The sequence below is a fragment of the Acanthisitta chloris genome, unplaced genomic scaffold (genome assembly GCF_000695815.1).
Source record: "Acanthisitta chloris isolate BGI_N310 unplaced genomic scaffold, ASM69581v1 scaffold15075, whole genome shotgun sequence".
Lineage (NCBI taxonomy): Eukaryota > Metazoa > Chordata > Aves > Passeriformes > Acanthisittidae > Acanthisitta > Acanthisitta chloris.
In genome coordinates, this window is record NW_008673269.1 from 1 (window position 1) to 20535 (window position 20535).

At 38.8% G+C, this 20535-nt stretch overlaps 1 protein-coding gene across 1 annotated transcript in view; it reads left to right on the forward strand.

Moving 5' to 3' along the window:
• The first annotated feature begins 5658 nt into the window (after positions 1-5658).
• LOC103802415 (Y+L amino acid transporter 2-like) overlaps positions 5659-20535 on the forward strand; it is a 21234-nt gene continuing 6357 nt past the window's right edge. Inside the window, exons 1-4 of the mRNA XM_009074885.1 lie at positions 5659-6215; positions 9542-9667; positions 11390-11534; positions 14027-14150. Coding sequence (XP_009073133.1) covers positions 5693-6215; positions 9542-9667; positions 11390-11534; positions 14027-14150 — 918 coding nt within the window. The 5' untranslated portion in view covers positions 5659-5692. The remainder of the gene's footprint in view (positions 6216-9541; positions 9668-11389; positions 11535-14026; positions 14151-20535) is intronic.

Below are 20535 nucleotides of genomic sequence, written 5' to 3' on the forward strand. Positions count from 1 at the left end.
TCCGGCCGGTACTGGGGCCCCGCGGGTCTGCCTTGGCCGTTCGCTGCGGCCGCCGTGTCTGGCCCCCCCGGCAGTGCTCAGGGGTTTTTTGTGTATTTGTTTGTTCCATACGCCGCAGCGAGCGGCTGATTCGGTGTCTGCGGTTGTTTGCCACCCGCGGCTGGTGGGGAATAGTCTGAGCCTTGCTTATGCTAAGAGGAGAGCTGGTGCTTCTAGTGGAGGGAGGAGGCGAAGTGACACCGAATCTTGTGTCCCTCACGGTGCCCGTCCCGGATTCAGGGCGGTTTGCTGGAGCCACGTGTTTGTTTAGCTTGGCGGGTGTGAGCGTTGCTGCTCGGGGTGGTGGTGCTGGTGGTGTTGGTGGTGTTGGTGGTGTTGTTCTTTTTCCAGCTGCTCTCGTTATCTGGCTGTCGCAGGGCACAGCAGTGGACTCGGTGGTGCTGTGAGTACTGGCGTTTGGTAGTGGTTTTGGTGGTTTATGTGTTTTTCAAGTGATGTGTGTTCAGTGCGATCTGATTCGCGTGGAAGTTGCGCCCGAAGAGTACACATGGGTGTAGGTTTGTAACTAAGCGTGTGCCTTTTGGCACTGCTTTTTCCCCTCTTAAGCCGTTGCCCTAGCATAAAATAATGTCAGTTACTTTAACGGACTCTTAGTACTGTCCCTTCTGTCTTAACCTGAGTCTTACTGTAAGTTTCGCCAGATGTTCCTCTCCTTGCAGTTGCTTCGGGCACTCCAAACCTCACTTCTGTCTAAATCAAGGCTGCCTAGCACAAAGTCTCTGTTGTGAGCTCGCTTCTATTTTTTCCTTTGGGAAATATAAAAATAAATTTGAAGTGTGAAGGATATAGTGGCATGTTATTTTCCACTTGTAACCAGTATGGTTCCCTGACTTTAAAGTGACTTGGTTTGAAATGTAGGTTGGTGTTAATGATGTGGATTTATCTAGGATTGGTAATTCATAAAATTTTGAGAAATGTCTGGGATGTTGTAACTGAAGATCTGTTGTGAGCTGATTATAGGTCTTCCTTTCATTTAATGTTCATAGCCTTATTCAGGATTTCTCTGAACAAGTGGATAGTATGTCTATTTGCAGAACATCTCTTTCCAGCTGTGTCACAGGTGTGTATGGTCAGGACTTACTGCCATAGCTGGTAAACTATTACGTGAATAATTCACAAAGTAACTTCTCTTTCATGCCTTTGTACATGATAAACATATTGTGTCCCTTTTTTATAAAAATGGATGTTACAGCCAATTCTGTTTGAAGGTTTATGTTTTATTTTTCATAGTGCTAAAGATGGTGTGTTTGTGTATATAAGCACAAAAGACTTGTTTGGAAGAGATTAGATCTTTACATTGGGAATTACTTTTGTTGCAAGGGCTTCCTGTCTGCGAACTGTATGTATGGCAGGGATGTCATTCTTCTCTCACCAGAGGAAAGAAAAATACGTACTAGACAAACTCTAAGCCTTTCCCACATAAATGTTCAGACTGTGAGGTGCCTAAATATATACGTTGCAGGGAACAGCGTTTCTGGGACTTACAACCTTTGGTCTGTCAGTACTTAACTCCCTGAAGACTTGGATGATGTTTGCCTGTATAGAGCAATCTTGGCTTTTACTGGCAGGGCCAATCAACTGTGTTCAGAAATAGGAATCTTAGGTCTGATATCTGTGAATAGCCAAAGTGCCTGTGTAAAGCTGTTTTACAACTAGAGTTGTTTTGCACGGTCCAAATGACTGTGGAAGACAGAGGCAAGAACACTAGAAATCTTTGCTAATGAACAGGTATTGTATAAGACAACAGCAAAACACACTAAGCTTTTAGCAGTTTGGTATTTCACATTGGTCATTAACCCACTTGCAGGTTCCCCCCTAGCTGAACAAATGACAACTGCTCTGGTCAGTGGGAGAAATGGGATCTTGGTGGATGGTTCCTCTTTGCCTTCTCCTAAAGGAGAGCCACCCTGTAATGCAGTGTTAGTACTTTGCTAACTGCTGTTAACCTTCATTAGCTCCTTTGGTGCTTGGCCAAAGTGTGATAGGCCTTATCAGAATATGTATTTTTGGTGAAACGCTGAAGTGCTCCTAGTTTCAGGTCACTCCGTGCTGATTTTGTATCAAGGCTTTCTATATAAACAGCAGAGCTATTTCAGTAAAAATAATCTGTGCATATCAGCAAAGAGATTCCTCACAGCTGCAAGGATCAGCAAAAAAAGAGTTGAAGACTGTATTGCACAAGGGTAGAGATGAGGAAATCCACGTTAGCTTGTGTGAAGGCATAATGCTGTATTAGCGACAGCAGTCCTGTGGCTAAACTTTGGCAGCATTAGAGATCATTCTAGTAGTGTTTTTAGCTGCAGTATTGCAGGGTTATTGTATGTTAGAAAATACATTCTATTAGTCTCTGGTTCTCCTCTTCTAAGTCTGTCTTCTGTTTCCACAGAAGCAATGATCTTACGACAGAATTGTGGATTTTAATATATGTGGGTTTGTATTGCTAATATTGACATAGCTTCAGTTTTCTCTAGACTCTGCTCTCACTCTTCCTTGGTAAGTTGTTTTTTTTTTTTAGCTGGTCAAAGCAGCTGATTTTAGTTCCACTTGAGATTAAGTGAAGAGCTTGTAGCAAAAACCCTGCCAACAGTTTTGTTTCTGTCACAGAGGTGATGTAATAAGACATGTGACTCAGGCAAATAAGCAATTCCTGCCCTGTAGGCTTTAAGGATATAAAACAAACAAGGCTAGAGAAGGGAATGAAATGTCAAATCTTGAGTGAGCTGTTGTACACACCTTCATGCAAATCCAAGGTGTTGTCAGATACCTGAAGCTGGGAATAAGAAAAGCAGGCTCGGAGAGGAAGAAAGCATATTGGGGGACAAAACAGGCTAGGTGTGGTTGTTCTTTCCTGGGTAGAGTAGGGCAAGAAACAGTCAAGGTTATCAGTAAAAAACTGTATAGAACTGCAGACACGTGCTTCTAATTGAGGTGGAGACATTTGAATAGTGACAGACTCTGTAACTGCAGGTAATGAAATGCACCTCTGAACTTCAGACCATGAAGTGAATCACAGTAATTCTTAGTGCAAAGTGAATCACAGTAATTCTTAGTGCAGAACTGCCTGTGTGTGCACACATCAGATTTGATTTGATCTGAGTTATTCAATTGATTTGAATCAAATCAAACCAACGAGATGCCTGAGTATTCAAAGTTGTGTGTGTGTATGTTTCACATCAGTTCATACTAAAAGGTGTGCCAGTAAGAAATGGGAATGATGATTAGGATGTGTGAAGTAAGAAATCGTAAAGCTGTGGAGTTAGCATCAAAGTGATGTTTTACGTTCATGATCAGTTCTAAACATACCTAAACATACTCACAGTCTTACCCTTTGGCTGGAAGGGCTGAAAATGAGCATGGCATGTTTTCAAACTGTCAGTTGGATGTCGTAATAATAGTTGTAGTATTCTTTTTTTTTTTCCACTGATGTTTGTTTACAGTGATTTGCCTTCTGAAATACATTTGGAACTATTGTCATGTTCATTTCATAGAAATGAAAAGACTCAATTTGGAGTTGAATTTTTATGGGTCACAAGTGTTCTTTTAAATACCCTTCTTACAGCCAAATTAGCCATGAAGACATCTGCTTTGGTTGGTTGTTCTGCTGTTTTACACAGCTTTCTGATGATTGCATCATATTTACAATTGATTGTTAGAATACTCTATGTTCATTTCCAGAGTAAGAACTTTCTCTTGTAAAGCAAAACAAATAATCTTGCAAGCTCATAGGCCACATGTCCTTTTGAAGACTTAGCTCTTCTACACCAGTAATGGAAAGTCAGCTCTTATGTGGTTGCAAAGGAATTTGACACAAGATAGATGGAAGGGTAAATAACAAGGAGAACAGGTAACGAGTGGTGAGATAAATTTGTTTTCATTTTCTCATCTGTAGGAATTGTGAATCCCTCTCTCCTAGTTAGTTTAATTTTGTTGGAAGTGCCTTATTATAACACTCAAGCTTTTAAGTTCTGAAATAACAGAGTTGAGTTTCTGGAAGGTTGAAAATTTTTAGTCTAATTATAAGTGAGAAATCTGATGGCTTCTGATGTATGTATGACACTAGCTAAGGTGTTGACTCGTGCACAAATGATAAAATCTGTATTTAGTAATTAACTGTCTTGAAAGTGTTTCTTTGGAGTATTGAGGGGAAAATAAACCGGAAGGTATCCAACTAAAGAGATTGAGGATCTCATTTTGCATTATATAAAAGAACAGTCTCTAAAGATGAATGATGTAATATGTTTGTGTTGTGGTTTAACCCCAGTTAGGAACCAAGTGCCACATAGCTGCTCACCACTCCCCAACCAACGGGATGGGGGAGAGAATTGGAAGGATAAAAGCTAGAAAACTCATGGGTCAAGATAAAGACAGTTTAATAGGGAAAGTAAAAGCTGCACACACAAGCAAAGCAAAAACAAGGAATTAATTCACTGCTTCCCATGGACAGGATGTGTTCAGACATCTCCAGGAGAGCAGAGCCCCATCATGCCTAATGGTTCCTTGGGAAGACAAACACCATCACTCCAAATGTTCCCCCTTTGTCCTTCTTCCTCCCACCTTATATATTGAGCATGATGTCCTGTGGTATGAAATGTCCCTTTGGTCAGTTTGGGTCACCTGTCCCAGCTGTGTCTCTTCCCAGTCTCCCATGCACCCCCAACTTCCTTGCCAGTGTGGCAGTATGGAAAGTGGTCAAGGCCTTGGCTCTGTGTTAGCACTGTTGAACAACAAAAACACCTCTGCGTTATCATCCCTGTGCTCTGCACAAATCCAAACCATAGCTCCATCCTAGCCACTGGGAAGAAAGTTAACTCTTCCTCAGCCCAAACCAGTGCAGTTTCAATAAGCAATTTTTTACTTGATTGAAAAACATCTTTATCATTTTCACCTCTTTAAAACTATTCTAGTTTAGGGAAGTCAAGTCAGATTTTGTGTGCTGCAGTATACAGGTGTTGGCTTTATGATAGAGGAAGAGTATTCCCTCCAGACAGATGTGCCTCTGGGTGCAAGGGCAGAACCTTGTATGTTTGTATGTTGCTAGATGCATGGGTACACATGTACTTTGCATGGCTGCATTCTGGCCTTTCAAAATCCCCATATTCAGGATTTGGTTGTCTCAGTTAACTAGTTTATTGTTGCAGAAACAAAACCTTTGGTAAAATTAGCATTACCCCAGAAAAGCACAAAATCCTCCCCCGCCCCGATCAGCTGCTTTATTCTAGTTGATCCAGACTTTCCATTTTTTCCATCTCGGTCCTGCAGTGCTTTTCTGTATCATCTCACTGTGCTTCTATCTGTTCTGTTCTTGCTTCTTCTCAAAATTGGGGTCTCTTAATTCGGTCCTTCCTATGGTTTTGTTTTCCTAAAGGTAGAAGTTCCTCTCTCAAGTTAAATTGGGATTTGTCACTTGCTCTGTGTGTTGGTTTTCCTGTTTAACTGTGCATGAATTTGCCTTTGCATAAAAAAACAAACACACATGAAGCAACAAAAGGGAACTTCTCAATTTACGTGTGTAAATCGTAGGGTAAAGGTGGAAAAAAAGTGCTGGGATAAAAAAATTGGTCATGATTTCAGCTGTCTATATTTTGTTTTAGTTTGCGATTTGGAATCGTGGAGAATTCACAATCCTTCCACAATGGGAGAAAGGACAGATTGCACGAAGTCACACGTTTCCCTGGCTGAATACAGCCCCGTCGATAAATCCGACAGGACAGATCCAAGCGAAACGCAGGATGGAAACCAAAATACATTGCAACTGAAGAAAGAAATATCTCTGATAAATGGGATAAGCCTTATAGTAGGCAACATGATTGGTTCAGGTATCTTTGTGTCTCCCAAAGGAGTCCTCATCTACAGCAAATCTTATGGATTGTCTCTAGTAATTTGGGCAATTGGAGGGATTTTTTCAGTCTTCGGAGCTCTCTGCTATGCTGAACTTGGAACCACTATTACAAAGTCAGGAGCCAGCTATGCATATATCTTGGAGTCCTTTGGGAGCTTCATTGCATTTATTCGTTTGTGGACCTCACTCCTAATTGTTGAGCCAACGAGTCAGGCAATTATTGCTATCACCTTTGCTAACTACATAGTTCAGCCTTTCTTCCCTTCCTGTGATCCTCCGTATTTGGCTTGTCGTCTCATAGCAGCTGCTTGTGAATGTAAGTATTTCTTGAAAATTGGTGTGGTAATTTCTTATCCAGTGTTATTAAAACACATCCTACCAAGTCTCAACAGTTGTTGCATATTGAAGCTGCAATGGTTTTGCGTTACAGTGGGAAAAAGGACAATATCCAGCACATGAATATCTTGCAAGTGTTCAGTCAGCAAATTACCACTTCCTCATTTGGAAGCGGAACAAGGAATTTAACTCCTCCAAGTTTGCTTACATGGCAAAAAGGGGAGTAAAAATTGTTTTTCCTTGGGAAAGGCATTTTAAATCAAACCTCAGAATACTGTTGGTGTAGTCTAAGAGTTTTTGCAGAATGGCTCTTATGCTGTAAGTTCTGGTGTGATTTATTTTACAATAGCTTCTCACTGTTGACATACTTCAGGTACCGCTCTGGTAGGTTTTAAAAGATTACTCATCCAAGATTATTCTTGTGATTGACTGTAACATTAGTACAAACAGTACCTGTTTTATAGCTGTTTTGAGAAGTGGAAATTTGGTGTAGACGTAAAACATTGAAATGTTTGCTGTATCAGAAGAATGAAACTGTATGATTGAACCAGGTGTGTCTCATTCAATTTAGGTGTCAGTTAAAAGTGTTTATATACATATTTTACATTTTGAGTAAACAGTGAAGAATATATTTCACAAAGTCTCTATGGCAGTCCTACATCACGTACTGATCAGTGTGACACCTCTACTGACATGATGCTTTGATCAAAAAGCTAACAGAACTTGGGCTCTTCCACTGCTAACAATGTGCTGCAAGGAGATATGCTGCTCCTAGCTGGTTCCTTCTTGAGGCAACAGTGAGTCTGTTAGAATAGCTCTAATGTTACTTATTAGAGTGGTCCGTATAGGACTAGAAAAGGGAAAAGACAGATGTCATGTCTTCTACATTTGCTGCTAAGATGAGGAGACTTGGCACCTTTTTCTTTAGTGGAAACGCCGTGACAGCAAGATCACTCTTGTGTAGGCAGAACAATTTAACTGTTTCATGGTTTAAATGCTTGTTCTGCCCTGTTGTAGGTGTCAGTGCTAAGACTCTCAGCCCTGCTCTACAACTTCATTTAGCTGTTCCTGTCAAAGCCTACACCTCTCCCTGGCTTAGCAGGGCTGATGATGTTTGTCACATCCTTAGCTCTGGATATGATTAATCCCTTATTAATGAAGCTACTGGGAATGGAAGTGTGAACACTGGTTAGGTACAGATTGTATGTGAGAATTGGGTGGGTTTGTTGTGTGGCTTCCTTTTGGTTTGCCTTTGGGGTTTTTTTTTAATTGTAGCAATAACAATACTAGATCTAGTGTGGGAACAGTCCTAGTGTTATACAGCATTACTCTGACAATCATGACAGTATTTTGGTATGTGTGGCAGTTCTCAGGGAGTTTAAATAGCTAAATGATAATTAACGAGAGAGGATGATTTTTGTAAAAGAGAGAGAGGACGTGTAGCTTATTCAGATTCTTGATTATAATTTTTTTTTCTTATAAGATATCACAGACAGAATAGCATTTCCTCTGAAATAGAGACCAAGCCCTAACTCACTAATAATAATTACTCGCAATGAATGTTGCTTTAAAAAAAAAAGGCTGAAATAAACTGTGTGAGCAAATACTCCCAGCACTTAATACTGAAGAGCTGAGATCAAGCAGCGTTGGTTTTTCCCCTGAGGGCTCTTTGAGAGCTGCAACAGTCCTGACTTTTGAAATTTGATACAACTAGTTTTTTCCCCTCATCTTGCCAAGCTCAGTGGAATTTTGTTGAGCTATTCCACTTGGCCAGACTGTCTAGCATACTAGTGCCATGCTTTTGAGATCACTACCATTCTTTTGTTATCTTCTAAAAATTACTACTTTTCAATTTGGTAGCTATGCTAAATCATTTTTATCTTAGTAGTGTTCTTGGTTTATGGGAAAGGTAATAAGAAAGTTTATTTTTTATTTATATGCATGTTTAAAATAGCACAGGAAAATTCTTTGGAGATAAAACGTACAGTAGAATCTAATCACTTTTTTACTAGCTAGATGAAAAACTGAGATTTGGGGGTAATATTGTTTGCAACATAGAGGTTTAAATGTACTGATAATCTGGGGAAGAAAAATACGCACTGAGTTAGGATTTGGTTAAGTGATGAATATTGAAGATACTGAATCCTATAAAATAGTCAACCCTTGAGCTCAGGTGGAGGTTGTCTGGCTCTCCATTTTGGGGAAAAAAGTAATAAATGCACAAACAAAATGTTGAGAGCCATAAGAACAGTCTTGGGGAAGTTCATCATGTGAGTAAGTTTAGTCAGCGTCTAGTACTAAAATATTTGTGAAATCTGAAAGTTTCATTTCTAGTTTCATTGCAAACTTGTGAAATAGGTCTGACTAATTTATTTAGGGATAGAAGGGCAAATATACACAGAATACTTGTAATTTACTAGCAGTTCTTAAAAATCCAGATTAATGTTGCATTAGCTGTAAAACGTACTCTTTGGAACCATAAAATGGTTTGGGTTGGAAAGGGCCTTAAAGATCATCTAGTTCCAACCCCCTGCCAGGGGCAGGGACACCTTCTACTAGAACAGGTTGTTCAAGCCCCATCCAGCCTGGGTGAACACTTCAGGGATGGGGCATCCACAGCTCTGGGCAACCTGTGCCAGTGCCTCACATGGAAGACCTTCTTCCTGATACCTAATCTAATCTAATCTGCTTTCTTTCCGGTTAAGGCCATTTCCCCTTGCCCTATCACCACCTGCCCTTGCAAATGATTTGATCAGATCTGTTCTCTATTTGTAATACAGTTGAATAGACCTGGAATAGAGTATTTCATCACCTGTGACCATACTCAGTATTGCAGCTACTCCATGGGTATTGAACTCATGCTCAGCCTAACAAAGAAGGATAAAAAAACTTTTCAAACACTTTTAATATGTTTGCTTAATGGAATTTTCAGTTAATCTTTCATTTATCAGAACAATATTGATGCATGGGAATGAATTAATTGCATGTAACAGTTTCTTTAGCTTCAAGATAGTAGCAGAGTGCAGTGATGAGGGGTCATGTTAGGAATAAGGTCATGTAATCAGAGAAAGGAGAAGGTCTTTCCTTCCATCTTTTTAAAACTGTGTTTAGAACATTTGTTTTATGCCATTTTGTTTGAACCAGTTTGTTTTCAGTACCAGTGTATTTGGCTTAGTTTACCCTAAGTATGAGTATATCAGGTAAGTGCATATTTAGATTACAATTAAAATATTTGAAAAATGAATTAAGTTGAATATTGTTCAAATAGTCTTTTAATTTTTCTTCTTTTTTTTTCCCCTCCCCTAGGTATTCTAACATTTATAAATTGTGCCTACGTTAAATGGGGAACACGTGTGCAGGATGTGTTTACTTACGCTAAAGTTATTGCTCTTATTGTCATCATCATAACTGGGATTGTTAAAATATGCCAGGGTAAGCTTTTCAAATGAAAGCAAAGGTTTGTATTTATCAGTTCTACTTGGTAACTGTAAGCACCAATTGGAAACCCCAATAATACCAATGTTAGGCATTATCATGAGATATCCATCCTATCTCAGTTGACTTTGAACTGGGTAAAAGAAGGTAATTGATTGTTCAGCAGTATTGTGTGATTTACAGCCTGCAGTATGGAATGATAAGGGAAATGAAACCAGAGAAAACACAGAGATAGCAAAATACAATGGGAGTGGAGACAGTTGTAAATTTTGTAAGGAACATATTACCTTACAGTGAGATCAACTGAATGTTTTTTTTTTACTAAATGAATTTTGTGCAAGTGTGAGTGTTTGAACTTAAAACAATAATGGGTTTCTAAGAACATGTAGGTAGATTTGTGGAACAGCAGCTCTGTTTTTGCTGAAAGCCTGAGTTCTGTTATAGCTGTTGAGAATTAGAAAGCTGCTGAGGGTTTGGATTTTGGTTTTTTAACTTGTGTGCGCGTGTTGGGCATTGTGCCTTCAAGACAGAGAAATTCTGACCTTAGTTTTGTTCTTAGCCCTTCCCTTTGGGAGAATTTCTTGGTGTGGTAGCTTAAAAAATTTTACCCTGCTGTCAAAGCTGCCATAAAGGTCTCTCCCTGGCAATTTATGTCCCTTGCTCTAACTGGTTATTGTTGAAAGTTCTTGAGCAAGGCCATTATTGTGAATGGAACACGAATACACATGTTTGAGCACCATGCAGGAGTGTTTAATCCTTAACACATTGGCCCATCCCTTGTTTTGTAGCTGCTGAGCTTGACCTCAACTAAGTAACTTGGCATTTGTCTCCCTTCTCTGTTTATAACTCCGCAGTAACTCTGCCTATGCTGTGCCAAAGGGATAGCAACATCTGATTAGGGTAAAAAGTAGGGAAGAGAAATGAGGCCTCAAATATTTATCTGCCCAGTTTTCATGGAGTTTAAACATTTCAGGATGCATAGTACAGGGCAAGTTTGGAGCTACGTAGGAGCTCACCTTTCTGTATTCGGTGGTTTTGTGTCTGAGTATGTAAAATAGTCAGAATATATATTGATAAGCTTGTCTTGACTTGCTTAATGTCATAAGATAGCACAAGTTCTCACAAAGACTAGTGCATAAAACCACACACTTCTTCTCTCAGCTTGGGAAAATTTTATCTCAAGTAACAGTAATATTTTATGTTCTGTTAAATTTTCTCAGTTTTCTGTTTTTAATAGCAAAACCTTAAACATCCATTTAGGTGTTTTTTGTGGGTTATTCTGTCAGTTATCCAGAATCACCTGTAATCTTTGTTTTCTGCATAGGCTGAATGTTTTAAAATGTGAAAGGACAAGAATAGAGTGAGTTGTTTTATAAATATGTATGATACAAAAATACCCTTAGCCTGAGTATCGTCTTTGCCAGTTGTTTGTAGGTTAGTCCAAACTTAATGTTCCTGAACTTCATGTGACATTGTGGACAAACTAGGTGCTTAATTATAGAACAGTATCATCCACACCCTGTAACTTTTACTAGTTGTAAATGTCATGCTTATTCTCATGGATAAAGTACAGAGGAGAATTGCAAGAAAAGGTCTTAATAAGCACATTTGAAGGAGTTAGGGTTTCTGAGGGTTTTGTTGTAGCTGTGTACCAAACTGAAAAACATTATTTGCTGTATTTTATTGTCCTGCTCTTCATTGCATCTCTTCCACACACAGGACATTCATCGCACTTTGAGAACTCATTTGAGGGATCCTCTTTTGATATTGGAGACATCTCTCTTGCACTGTATTCTGCCTTGTTCTCTTACTCTGGTTGGGATACACTCAATTTTGTAACAGAAGAGATCAAAAACCCAGAAAGGTAAATGATTTGAGCTTTCTAATTCTGGATAGTTCCCAAGTTGCTTGGTTTGTGGTATCATTGTCTAATGAGGTCTGAGCTTATGCAGAAGTGGGTAGAGCTGCTCTGTGCTTAGGTGGTAAGGCTGTGAACGGCCTCTAGCAAAGATTGACTAAACTCCATTAAAAAATAAAAAAAGAAGAAAAAAGGTAAGAATAAATAAGTCTGGATGGTTGCAGAATGCTGCATTCAGGGCTTGATAAGCTTTCAGTGCAAGGTGTTGCTACTCTTTGTCATAACATGTCAATATTGCAGTGGGACAGTGTAGTCTGTGCTGTGTTTATCTCTGCAGTCATTCTGCTTTCATATTTTAACATGTTAATGAATCTTTTCCATGAATTTATGCTCTAAAAGTGTGACTGACTAATCCTGGTCAGTTGTTGTTCTGTAAACAGATGCCTTTTATTTTAAAAATAGAATCCCATTTGATAATTGTTACTCCCTATTATAAGCAACAGCTCAGATTGCTACAGCTGAATGATAAAGAATGAAAGAGGTTTTGTTGTTTTGTTTATTTTTCAGTTCTACCAAATTATTTTGACTCTTGCAGTTTGTTCTGTTCTATATGTTGTTTTATGCTGAGCATTTATTTAACCAGGAAATGTATCTGTTTAAAAGATAAAATAACAGATAAGTATTTTAACTCTAAAAAAGCTTTTTTTAGTCAGACTGAATTTCAGATTGACAGTATTTCTTTAATCTTCTCTCAAAGATTTGTTACATGTATTCAGAAGAGATGTATGTTTTGTGTTTTTTTTAGAAGTCATTTGGGCCTTTCAAATTGTGGTGGTGGGGTTTTTTTTTCTGCTCAAAAGCTCCTTGTTTGAGAGCTGTTGCAATGCCTTTTTATCTTTTTTAAGTTAGTATATTGTTTTGTGTTACCAGTTTGGTAACTCTTGATTAGATGTATTGTTTTGAAAAACAATTTTTCTCACAGGATATTTAGCTGATGAAAATTTCTTCATAATTATTTCCTGTATTAGAGGCATCAGAGCCTAATATAATCTTTGTTCTTGGTAGCACTGCAGCTGTTAAAGTGAACTTCAAATTTCAGCTTTCTGCATTGAGAGTTCTTGGGAATAATGAGATATCCCAGGCTTCTATCAGATTACTGCAAGAATTACGTATTCTCCATGTCCATTTGGTTCGTGATGCTCTCATGCTTGTCCACTCAAAAGTTGAAATGCACAAGTTAAATTTGACATAGTTCCTTGGCTTTAATCTTGGATGATGCAAAGTCCTTAAAAGGCCATTTCATCTTTTTGTTACATTATATAACGTTTCTGAATTAATTTTTCAGTGGTTTTCTAATTTTGTTTCTTCTCTGTGCTGAGGTTCACAGATCTCTTACTCTGAGTGTCCAACCTGGAAGCAGAGTCAGAACTCCCAGTTACTAATTTACTGATTTATATGGGCGATTGTGCTGTATGTTTGTTTTTCTGCTTCCACAGCATCAGACAGACACAGCTGGAGTTCTGGGCCTCAGGAAATTTTTGAGGAAACTCACAAAGTTTTAGTCAGACTGATAATATTTATGCTTTATTGAGTTTTTGCATTCATGGCAAAAGCTCATCCATGTCACCATGGTGTGTTTGATGTCAAACTGGGCGGATGTGAGAGTAACAGTCTCAGTTCTGCTTCCCTTTTTGAAACATTTGAATATCCCTGCAAGGTTTTAGAAAAGAATGAGCCTGATTAAAGACAAAGCCTAATGCTAATTTGCTTCTGCTCTGTACTTTCTCTCTGTGGAGCTGCAGACTCAGGGCTGTCAGTTTATCTCAGTTAAATCTCATCTGCTTACATCTAAAGGTTAGCAGTGATTTCCTGTTGCTCTAGACTTTTTTTTCGGTATCACTTTCTACACACTTGTTTGCTAGTGAGATATACCAGATCATGAGATTCACATCTGTGTAGCAATTTTGGATCTTGCATCTCTGTCTTCTGCAGTTCTGCAGCCCATTTAGTTTGTTCTCTGCAGTGGTGAGTGCAAATGAGCAGGTCAGGGGTTTGGTTTGGTTTGGTTTAGTACATCTCCCTCTGTTCCCTAGGGAGAATGAGCGCAGTGACTCAGAGCTCTGCCTCTTTGGGCTCTTGTTGTGGTAATCCACGTGGCCAGTAGGAAATAGCTTAAAGCAAATAATCTTGAATGCTGTTATTACTGATCTGGAAACCTTCAAGTTAGGGTATTTGAAGAGCAGTTGCATAGAATCCCTTTCGACACTTAATTTAGGTTTTAAGTTCCCGTAAAAATTGGAATTTTTTTTCAGTATTCTGTATTAGAATTTTGAAAGAAACCAAACTCTAGTTCCAGAAATACTGTATTTTGAAATCTTTATTTTGGCTTCATAACTTTTCTGTCTCTTGTAAAGGATACAAATAAATACGTGTATTCCGTTATTAATGGATTTTTCTTTTCTGTGCTTGTGGGTTTGGTTGTTTTTTTTGTCTTACAGGAATTTGCCACTGGCTATTGCAGTGTCTATGCCAATTGTGACTGTTATCTACATTCTGACCAATGTAGCTTATTATACAGTGCTGGATGTCCAAGCTGTTCTTTCTAGTGATGCTGTGGCAGTGGTAAGTTGACCATGTGGCATCTTTTTGGGATGCATTTCATTATAAGGGACAAAACAGGGAAAATCCCTTGTTTATTATAATACTTAACTGAATACAGGAGGGCAGAACAGCTCACTGTAAATAATTTCATCTGAAGCAGAAAAGCAGTTGATGAAATCAGTCTAATAATAGTATATTATCAGCTTGATTAAAACAAGCACAGATGCATCTTGTTAATGTTATTTTGCGAAGTCACTAATTAGACTTGTGCACTTTGAGCTGTTGTAAATTAGACACATTAGTAGTTAATTGTCTCCTGTGTTACTTCACAGGACAAGGATGCAGTGTCCCTGAGCTGACAGGTGCAATGCATGTCTGTAAATGGATGTGTGGCAGCTCAGCTATGACAAAGTTGAGCTTTGTGTCTCCTTTTCAGTAGCTAAAATCACTGTCTTGCCAACATTGTATTAATTCCAACAACTTTGAATATTTTGAAATTAAACATTTTTGTATATGGAAGGAGGTTTGAATCCAACCCTGGGAGATTAGGGGAATGATTCATTGTGGCCCTGCCCAGTCTGTGGTCATGAACACAGTGAGTGGTAACATTGCAGCAGCAGTTGGTGGCCAGATAAAGGAGGGTGATGGATGCCTGAACCTGACTGCACATGTGAAACCCAGGCCTAAATCTTTATGATTTTATATAAATTTCATTCAGATGATCTTTGTTGACATGTTTTTTTACCAGAAGTGAGTATATATTTATCTTTGTGTGTGTGTGTATACATTTATGTATATACACATGATCTGTAATTTTACATGAAATTGTAATACTCAGAACTGGACAGATCAGGTCTTCCTCTCTAACATAGGATGCACCTGGACATGAAGTAAAAAAAACAGACTTAAGAATGGTGTACAGTCCTTAGTCAATCTAGTTGCATGCAGAGATAGTGGGTGATTTGGATAATGGAAAAAAAATATGCTTGTGATTTTCAAAGTTACTTTAGAGGTTTTAATTCTTGGGCTGGTTTTAATAGAACTTAACCGAACAAATGACTTCGGAAATCTAGAACCATAATTTTTCACTAGATCTCAGGTTTGTCAAATATTTGCACTTAAAAGCCGAACTAATATTCTATCTAAAAGGCATTTTTTCTGAGGCAAATCACCAGGCAAACAATGATCTTCTGATTTCCACTACTTATAACCCTTCAAGAATGATAAGGTAAAAGTGCAGCTGAAGTTTAATACTTCACACACAATTCATTGAGGATTCCTCTTCGTTGCTGGCATGAATTCAGCTCCCCAGTTTTATGAAACCATCTTTAAGTTTGATCTACTAATACATTAGCAAGTAGTGTGGACCTCTGGGAGAATATCTGTAGAGTGGAAGGAATTGACAGTGAGGACCTGACATGTGCAGTGTACATACTTTGGACTACTCTAAAGACTTTCCATGGACTGAATGCTTCTGTGTGGTTGGATTGCAGTAGGGGAGTGCAACAGGTAATGATCTTGTAGCTCATATTCCACTTGAGTTTGTTCTAAAAGGGAATCTACTTTAGCTCTGATGCTAAACGTTGTGAACCAAAAAGCAGTAAGTGGCAGTAATTCAGAGAATCGCTTCAAAAGTGCTTTTGTGGTCCAAATTCAAATAGTCATCATGCACTGGGTTTTCTACTGAGTAAGGGGGGGAAAAAGAGGTAATGACTATTTGAAAAACCTGCTATAATACAGAAATGTGAAAATCTTTATGGTGAAATTTCTCTGGGTGGTGGAAGTGAATTTTATCCACAGTGGAATCTTTAAGAAGACTTAGGGCATTGTGCTCAGTGGATGAATGAAGAAAAGAGGTGAGAATTAAGCTATTCAAAAAAATTAATCTGATCAAAATGAGTCACTTTTATTTGCTCACGTATTCTACATGTGATACAGGATACAGATTGCTGTAGTTTCTTTATAGCCCTTTATGTAGTTGTAGGATGAAGATTGTTAATAAGAAACATGGTACTAATACTGCTGCATTTTTGAGTCTTTTGTGTAGTAAAGCAGCAGTTGAATTTAATCCTTCCTTGTTGCTATTTGAGGAAGGAATGGAGTAGCTTTCTCCTTTTCAGTCAAGAAGCTTTGAGCTGTAGAGTCAGAGGGGAAGCTATTTCCAGTTTCTGAATGATAGGAGTAAAAGTTCCAAGTAAAAGAAATACAGTTGTATCTTTGCACATCACTTTGCAGACTGTCATGGTGTCTGGGAGGTAAAAGAAGTTTTACCAAGGGATTATTTGGGGGAAAAAAAGTGATAAAATGTCCTCCTTTTACTTCAGTATTGGCATCATTGTCCCAATGTTGGGGCTAAGAAACTGATTGTTTGAAACTCGCTTTTATTGAAGTAATTTAAGTAATACAGCAACAGGTAGCTTAGAAGTTCTGCAAATGCTCTTCAGGTGGTTGCTGACATGTCAAATCACTTCCTTTTCAAAGATTCATATCAGAGTTTCTCAGCTGAGTTCTGCTTTACTTCCTTAAGCAAACCATCACGACCTTTACTGTTACATTTATGCCTATGAATCAGATGCTCTGTAGCACAAACACAAATAAATAAAAGCAGACATTTTATCTCACCTTCCACTGTCACTGAACAATGTTTTTGGTTTTTTTTCCTCTGAGACTGCCATTGTATTTTTTATTTGTGAAGAGGACAGCTAGCTCCACAGGCACTTGTTGAGCTGCTTCATCTTCTAACAGGAAAGAACAGTGGCTGCCAGTGCAGAGCTTGTTACCTGCTTCCTGTGTTTGGTCATGTCTGGGTGATATTTGGCAGCTTACTACTTTGACTTGTGTCGTGGTTTAAGAGCTAAAAATGGTTGAAGCCAACAGTTGGTTGTCCTGCATTTCTGGCTGTCCTATTTCTTGGAGCTGTACAGCTTTGTCAGTAAACTGGGGATAAAGAGGATGACTCCAGTTGCATCTTTGAGTACCATCCTGTGAGTTCAGCATTGATAACTCAATTTACCCTGGTGTTCTCATATTCTAGAGCAGACTTGCTGTGCTTTGACATACTCCCTCAATGAACTGGAACGTGGGAGGCTGTGTGTTTTAGCTGTTTTATTCTTCTTTGGTGTATAGTTTAATAAATGAGTCTCTTTTTTTTCCTAACTGAATTCAGACAGAAATTTTTAAGTTATTCTTAGACCTTTTGGATATTACTTCTCTTTCTTCATTGGCCAGTCATTCACTTCTTTTTTGAGAGGAAAATTCTGCTTGTCTTTTGCTGTCAGTGTCATGTTCGTCTTCTTTGCTCACACTGGCACTTCTCAGTAAGGTTTCTTTGGATGAAATGCACATTCTGTACCTTACAATTGAAGAACTCTTCAATAGGAGCAGGCAGTTGTTTTTAGAGGAGAGCTGTTTAGTAAGTCATTTGCCTTTTTTCTTGAAGCTAGCTTAACTCACCACCAATGCAGCATTCCTGATGCCAGTTATGTGGAAGTTCTCTGGTTTTGGAGTCTAAGCTGAAAAGCTGAGCCAGAACTTGAAAGAGTGCTATGTAATATTTTCAGTATGAGAAAGGACTTTGGAAAACACTGAACTCTTATTCTACAGATAGATATCAGAAATGCTAAGAACCCGAGAAGACTTGGATCAAGTATCTTCAGCACCTCTGTGAGAACATAAACCAAACTGGTTTGCTGTTGGAGCTGATATCTGTAATCTTCCTGTGGGTCATGCAGAAGAGACAAGTTACATTGCAGTAGATGTGCAGTATATGAATGCAGCAGAGTAGTGCTGGTTTCTCTTACACTAAGATTGTATTCAGTGACCTAAAGGTGAAGAGGGAATTTCTTGCTGGACCCTGCACTGCACTGATAGCTCTTTCTCCAGGAAAAGGCATTGCCAATAATACAAAGAGAGAATGATGTTGGTCTGAGTAGAATCAATTGGTTGAAACAAGAATTACAGGAAACAGGAACATCTAAATTGCTCTCTTTTGCACCTTCACTATATTCTGACTCTGTTTTCAGTTGATACATGCTCTTGCCTTTAATATATGTGACATTAAATGTCATTTGGTCAGGATGAAGAGATGTCATACAGGATCTTGATAACATAATCTATGTCAATGGAAGAAAACTTCATCTACTCAGTGGCTTTTGTGTGTGTGCGGGTTCCTGATTGCCATAAATTAATTTCATTGTTTTCTTTAGGAAGTAGCACCTCAAAGGCCTGAGAAGCTCAAAGCTGAGAAAACACCCTGTGGTTCTGACTGCCAAATCTTCCTGTATTGTGTGAATCTATTTATACTCTGCCTCAAGAGAAATATCAAAACAGAATTTATTGCACTTCCAAAATACCAATCAGATTGCTCATATATTTTAATCCCCTTTACTGTTCTGTGTGATTTTTAGGGTAAGAATGTTATAGAACTGAGTATGGAAAAGCTCCTGTGAAATAGGATCTTGTAACAAGCTACATAAAGAGGCTCTGTAGATGCCTTTTAAACCTTCCTTAACAGAAACACCTTATAATCTTTGGATAGTTTTGTGAGTTTCTTACTCATGTTAGACTCCAGTCTCTTGGCATTATCCATCCAGTCAGTACTGTTTAGTGCTTTGCTAGCCTAGCATGTGCTTGCAGCTCCACACACTCTCAGCATAGTCTGACATTTTTTCTGTAGCTCTAAGCACATTTTGTGTGCAGCTGTGATGAAACAGTTCTCATCCTGTGATTTGTAACATAAATGTGAGTCTTGCTCATTGTCCATGTGCCTGAATTACTGAGTGTGAGGCAGTGTGTGTTTTGTGGTGGCAGCTCTTTATGCAAGGCTATTCCCACTGCCTTTAGTTCAACTTGTTTGTAATAGAACTGTTGTTTGGACCTTTAAAGGGACAATAAAGTGTTCTTGCAAACCATTCACAAGTTACTAGCTGATGATCATGAGATCAAACTAACCCAAGACAAAAATAAAATGTAGTGAAATCAGTCATTCATGTCTTGAAACAATGCTGTAATTCAGTTTTTGACCATTCTTCTGGGAGTAACGTAACATTTTAGTCATGATGAAATAAGGGCAGTTCAGCTGAGAAGTGCATTGCTGAAAGCCTCTTCCTTCGTTATTATTCCCTGTTGATGGTTTGGAAAAAAAATCAGAACTAAGGGGAACAATTCCAGCTGCATGTCCTACAGTGTGCATGTATTTATGTATACCTTACATGTCCAGTGGATGGGAGGGCATAAAGGACTTTATCTGTAACTGCAAGTGTTATATCAGCCACTGAATTCTCTGTTTCCTAGCTGTTAGAAGCAGTTATAGTTCAAGTCTGGACTACAGGACTTGTCAGACTATAGCAGAGACGACAATTTAATCTCTTAATCCTTCTTGCTCTTTAGACTTTCTCAGAAGAAACCTGAGAAGAAATCCGTCCCCATAGTGGTGGCTTTCTCCTGTTATGGTGGACTAAATGCTTCTGCTTATAGCTGCCTCCAGGTAGGCTCCTCTGTCATCCTTGCATACCCTTGCAAATGCTCCATTCTTTCCCCTGTTGCCAGCTCATTTGTTTTTATAAATGCACTTCACTACTCCCAGAAGTAGTGGCAGTAAAGTGGAATTGGTGAGGTGCTCAGTTCAGGGCCCAGGTCTAGTGGAGGATCCATGATTGTACAATTGCAATTTGAGCAGAAAGCAGCCACTAACTCTTTGCCCTCCTTTTTTTTTATTTTCCTCTTGGTACAGTGCAGGTTAGTGTATGTGCTTGATAACTTGATTGCTTGGTGTACTTTTCTCTGCCCTACCTTCTTATGCGAAATAACCCTCTGGCATATGCACTCAGTGGATGTTTATTGTGGCTGCTTTTACTTACACGTCAGTAACTCTTTCAGCAAGAGACACTGTAGAGGTCTTTGGTTTTGTCTTTGTTCACAAGGGAGTATAGCTCAGCTTTGGAGAAGACATTTCTTGGTATCTGTTGAAATGAGAGTGTTGAAGGATTTATAAATGTGTACTCACAGTAGTACATGAACTTGGCTGATTTTTGTTAGAAATGGGGGTGAAATCCTGTCAGAAAACACCTGCATAAAGGCAGGTGGGTCTTTGTGTCATGTTAAGTTAGTTAATATCACTAGAAAGTTTAGCCAAGCTTTAGGTACCTTTCAACTTTGTTTTGCTGAAAGATCATTTTGCAGGCAGATTTACTTGGCAAGCCAAGCTGAACTTTGCAGATTGTTCTCAATTAAAATACTCTTTTGCAGTACCTCACTTAGGGGAAAGTTAAGCTCTTGAAGTTTCTCCACCCTTTGTTCTGTCAGGAATTCCAGCTACAGCATTAGAAAGTTTATAGGAAATGACAGTGTTTGGCGGAGGCTGTCACTAGTTATTCTTTCTTCTGAAGAGTCAGACTTGTAGAGATGT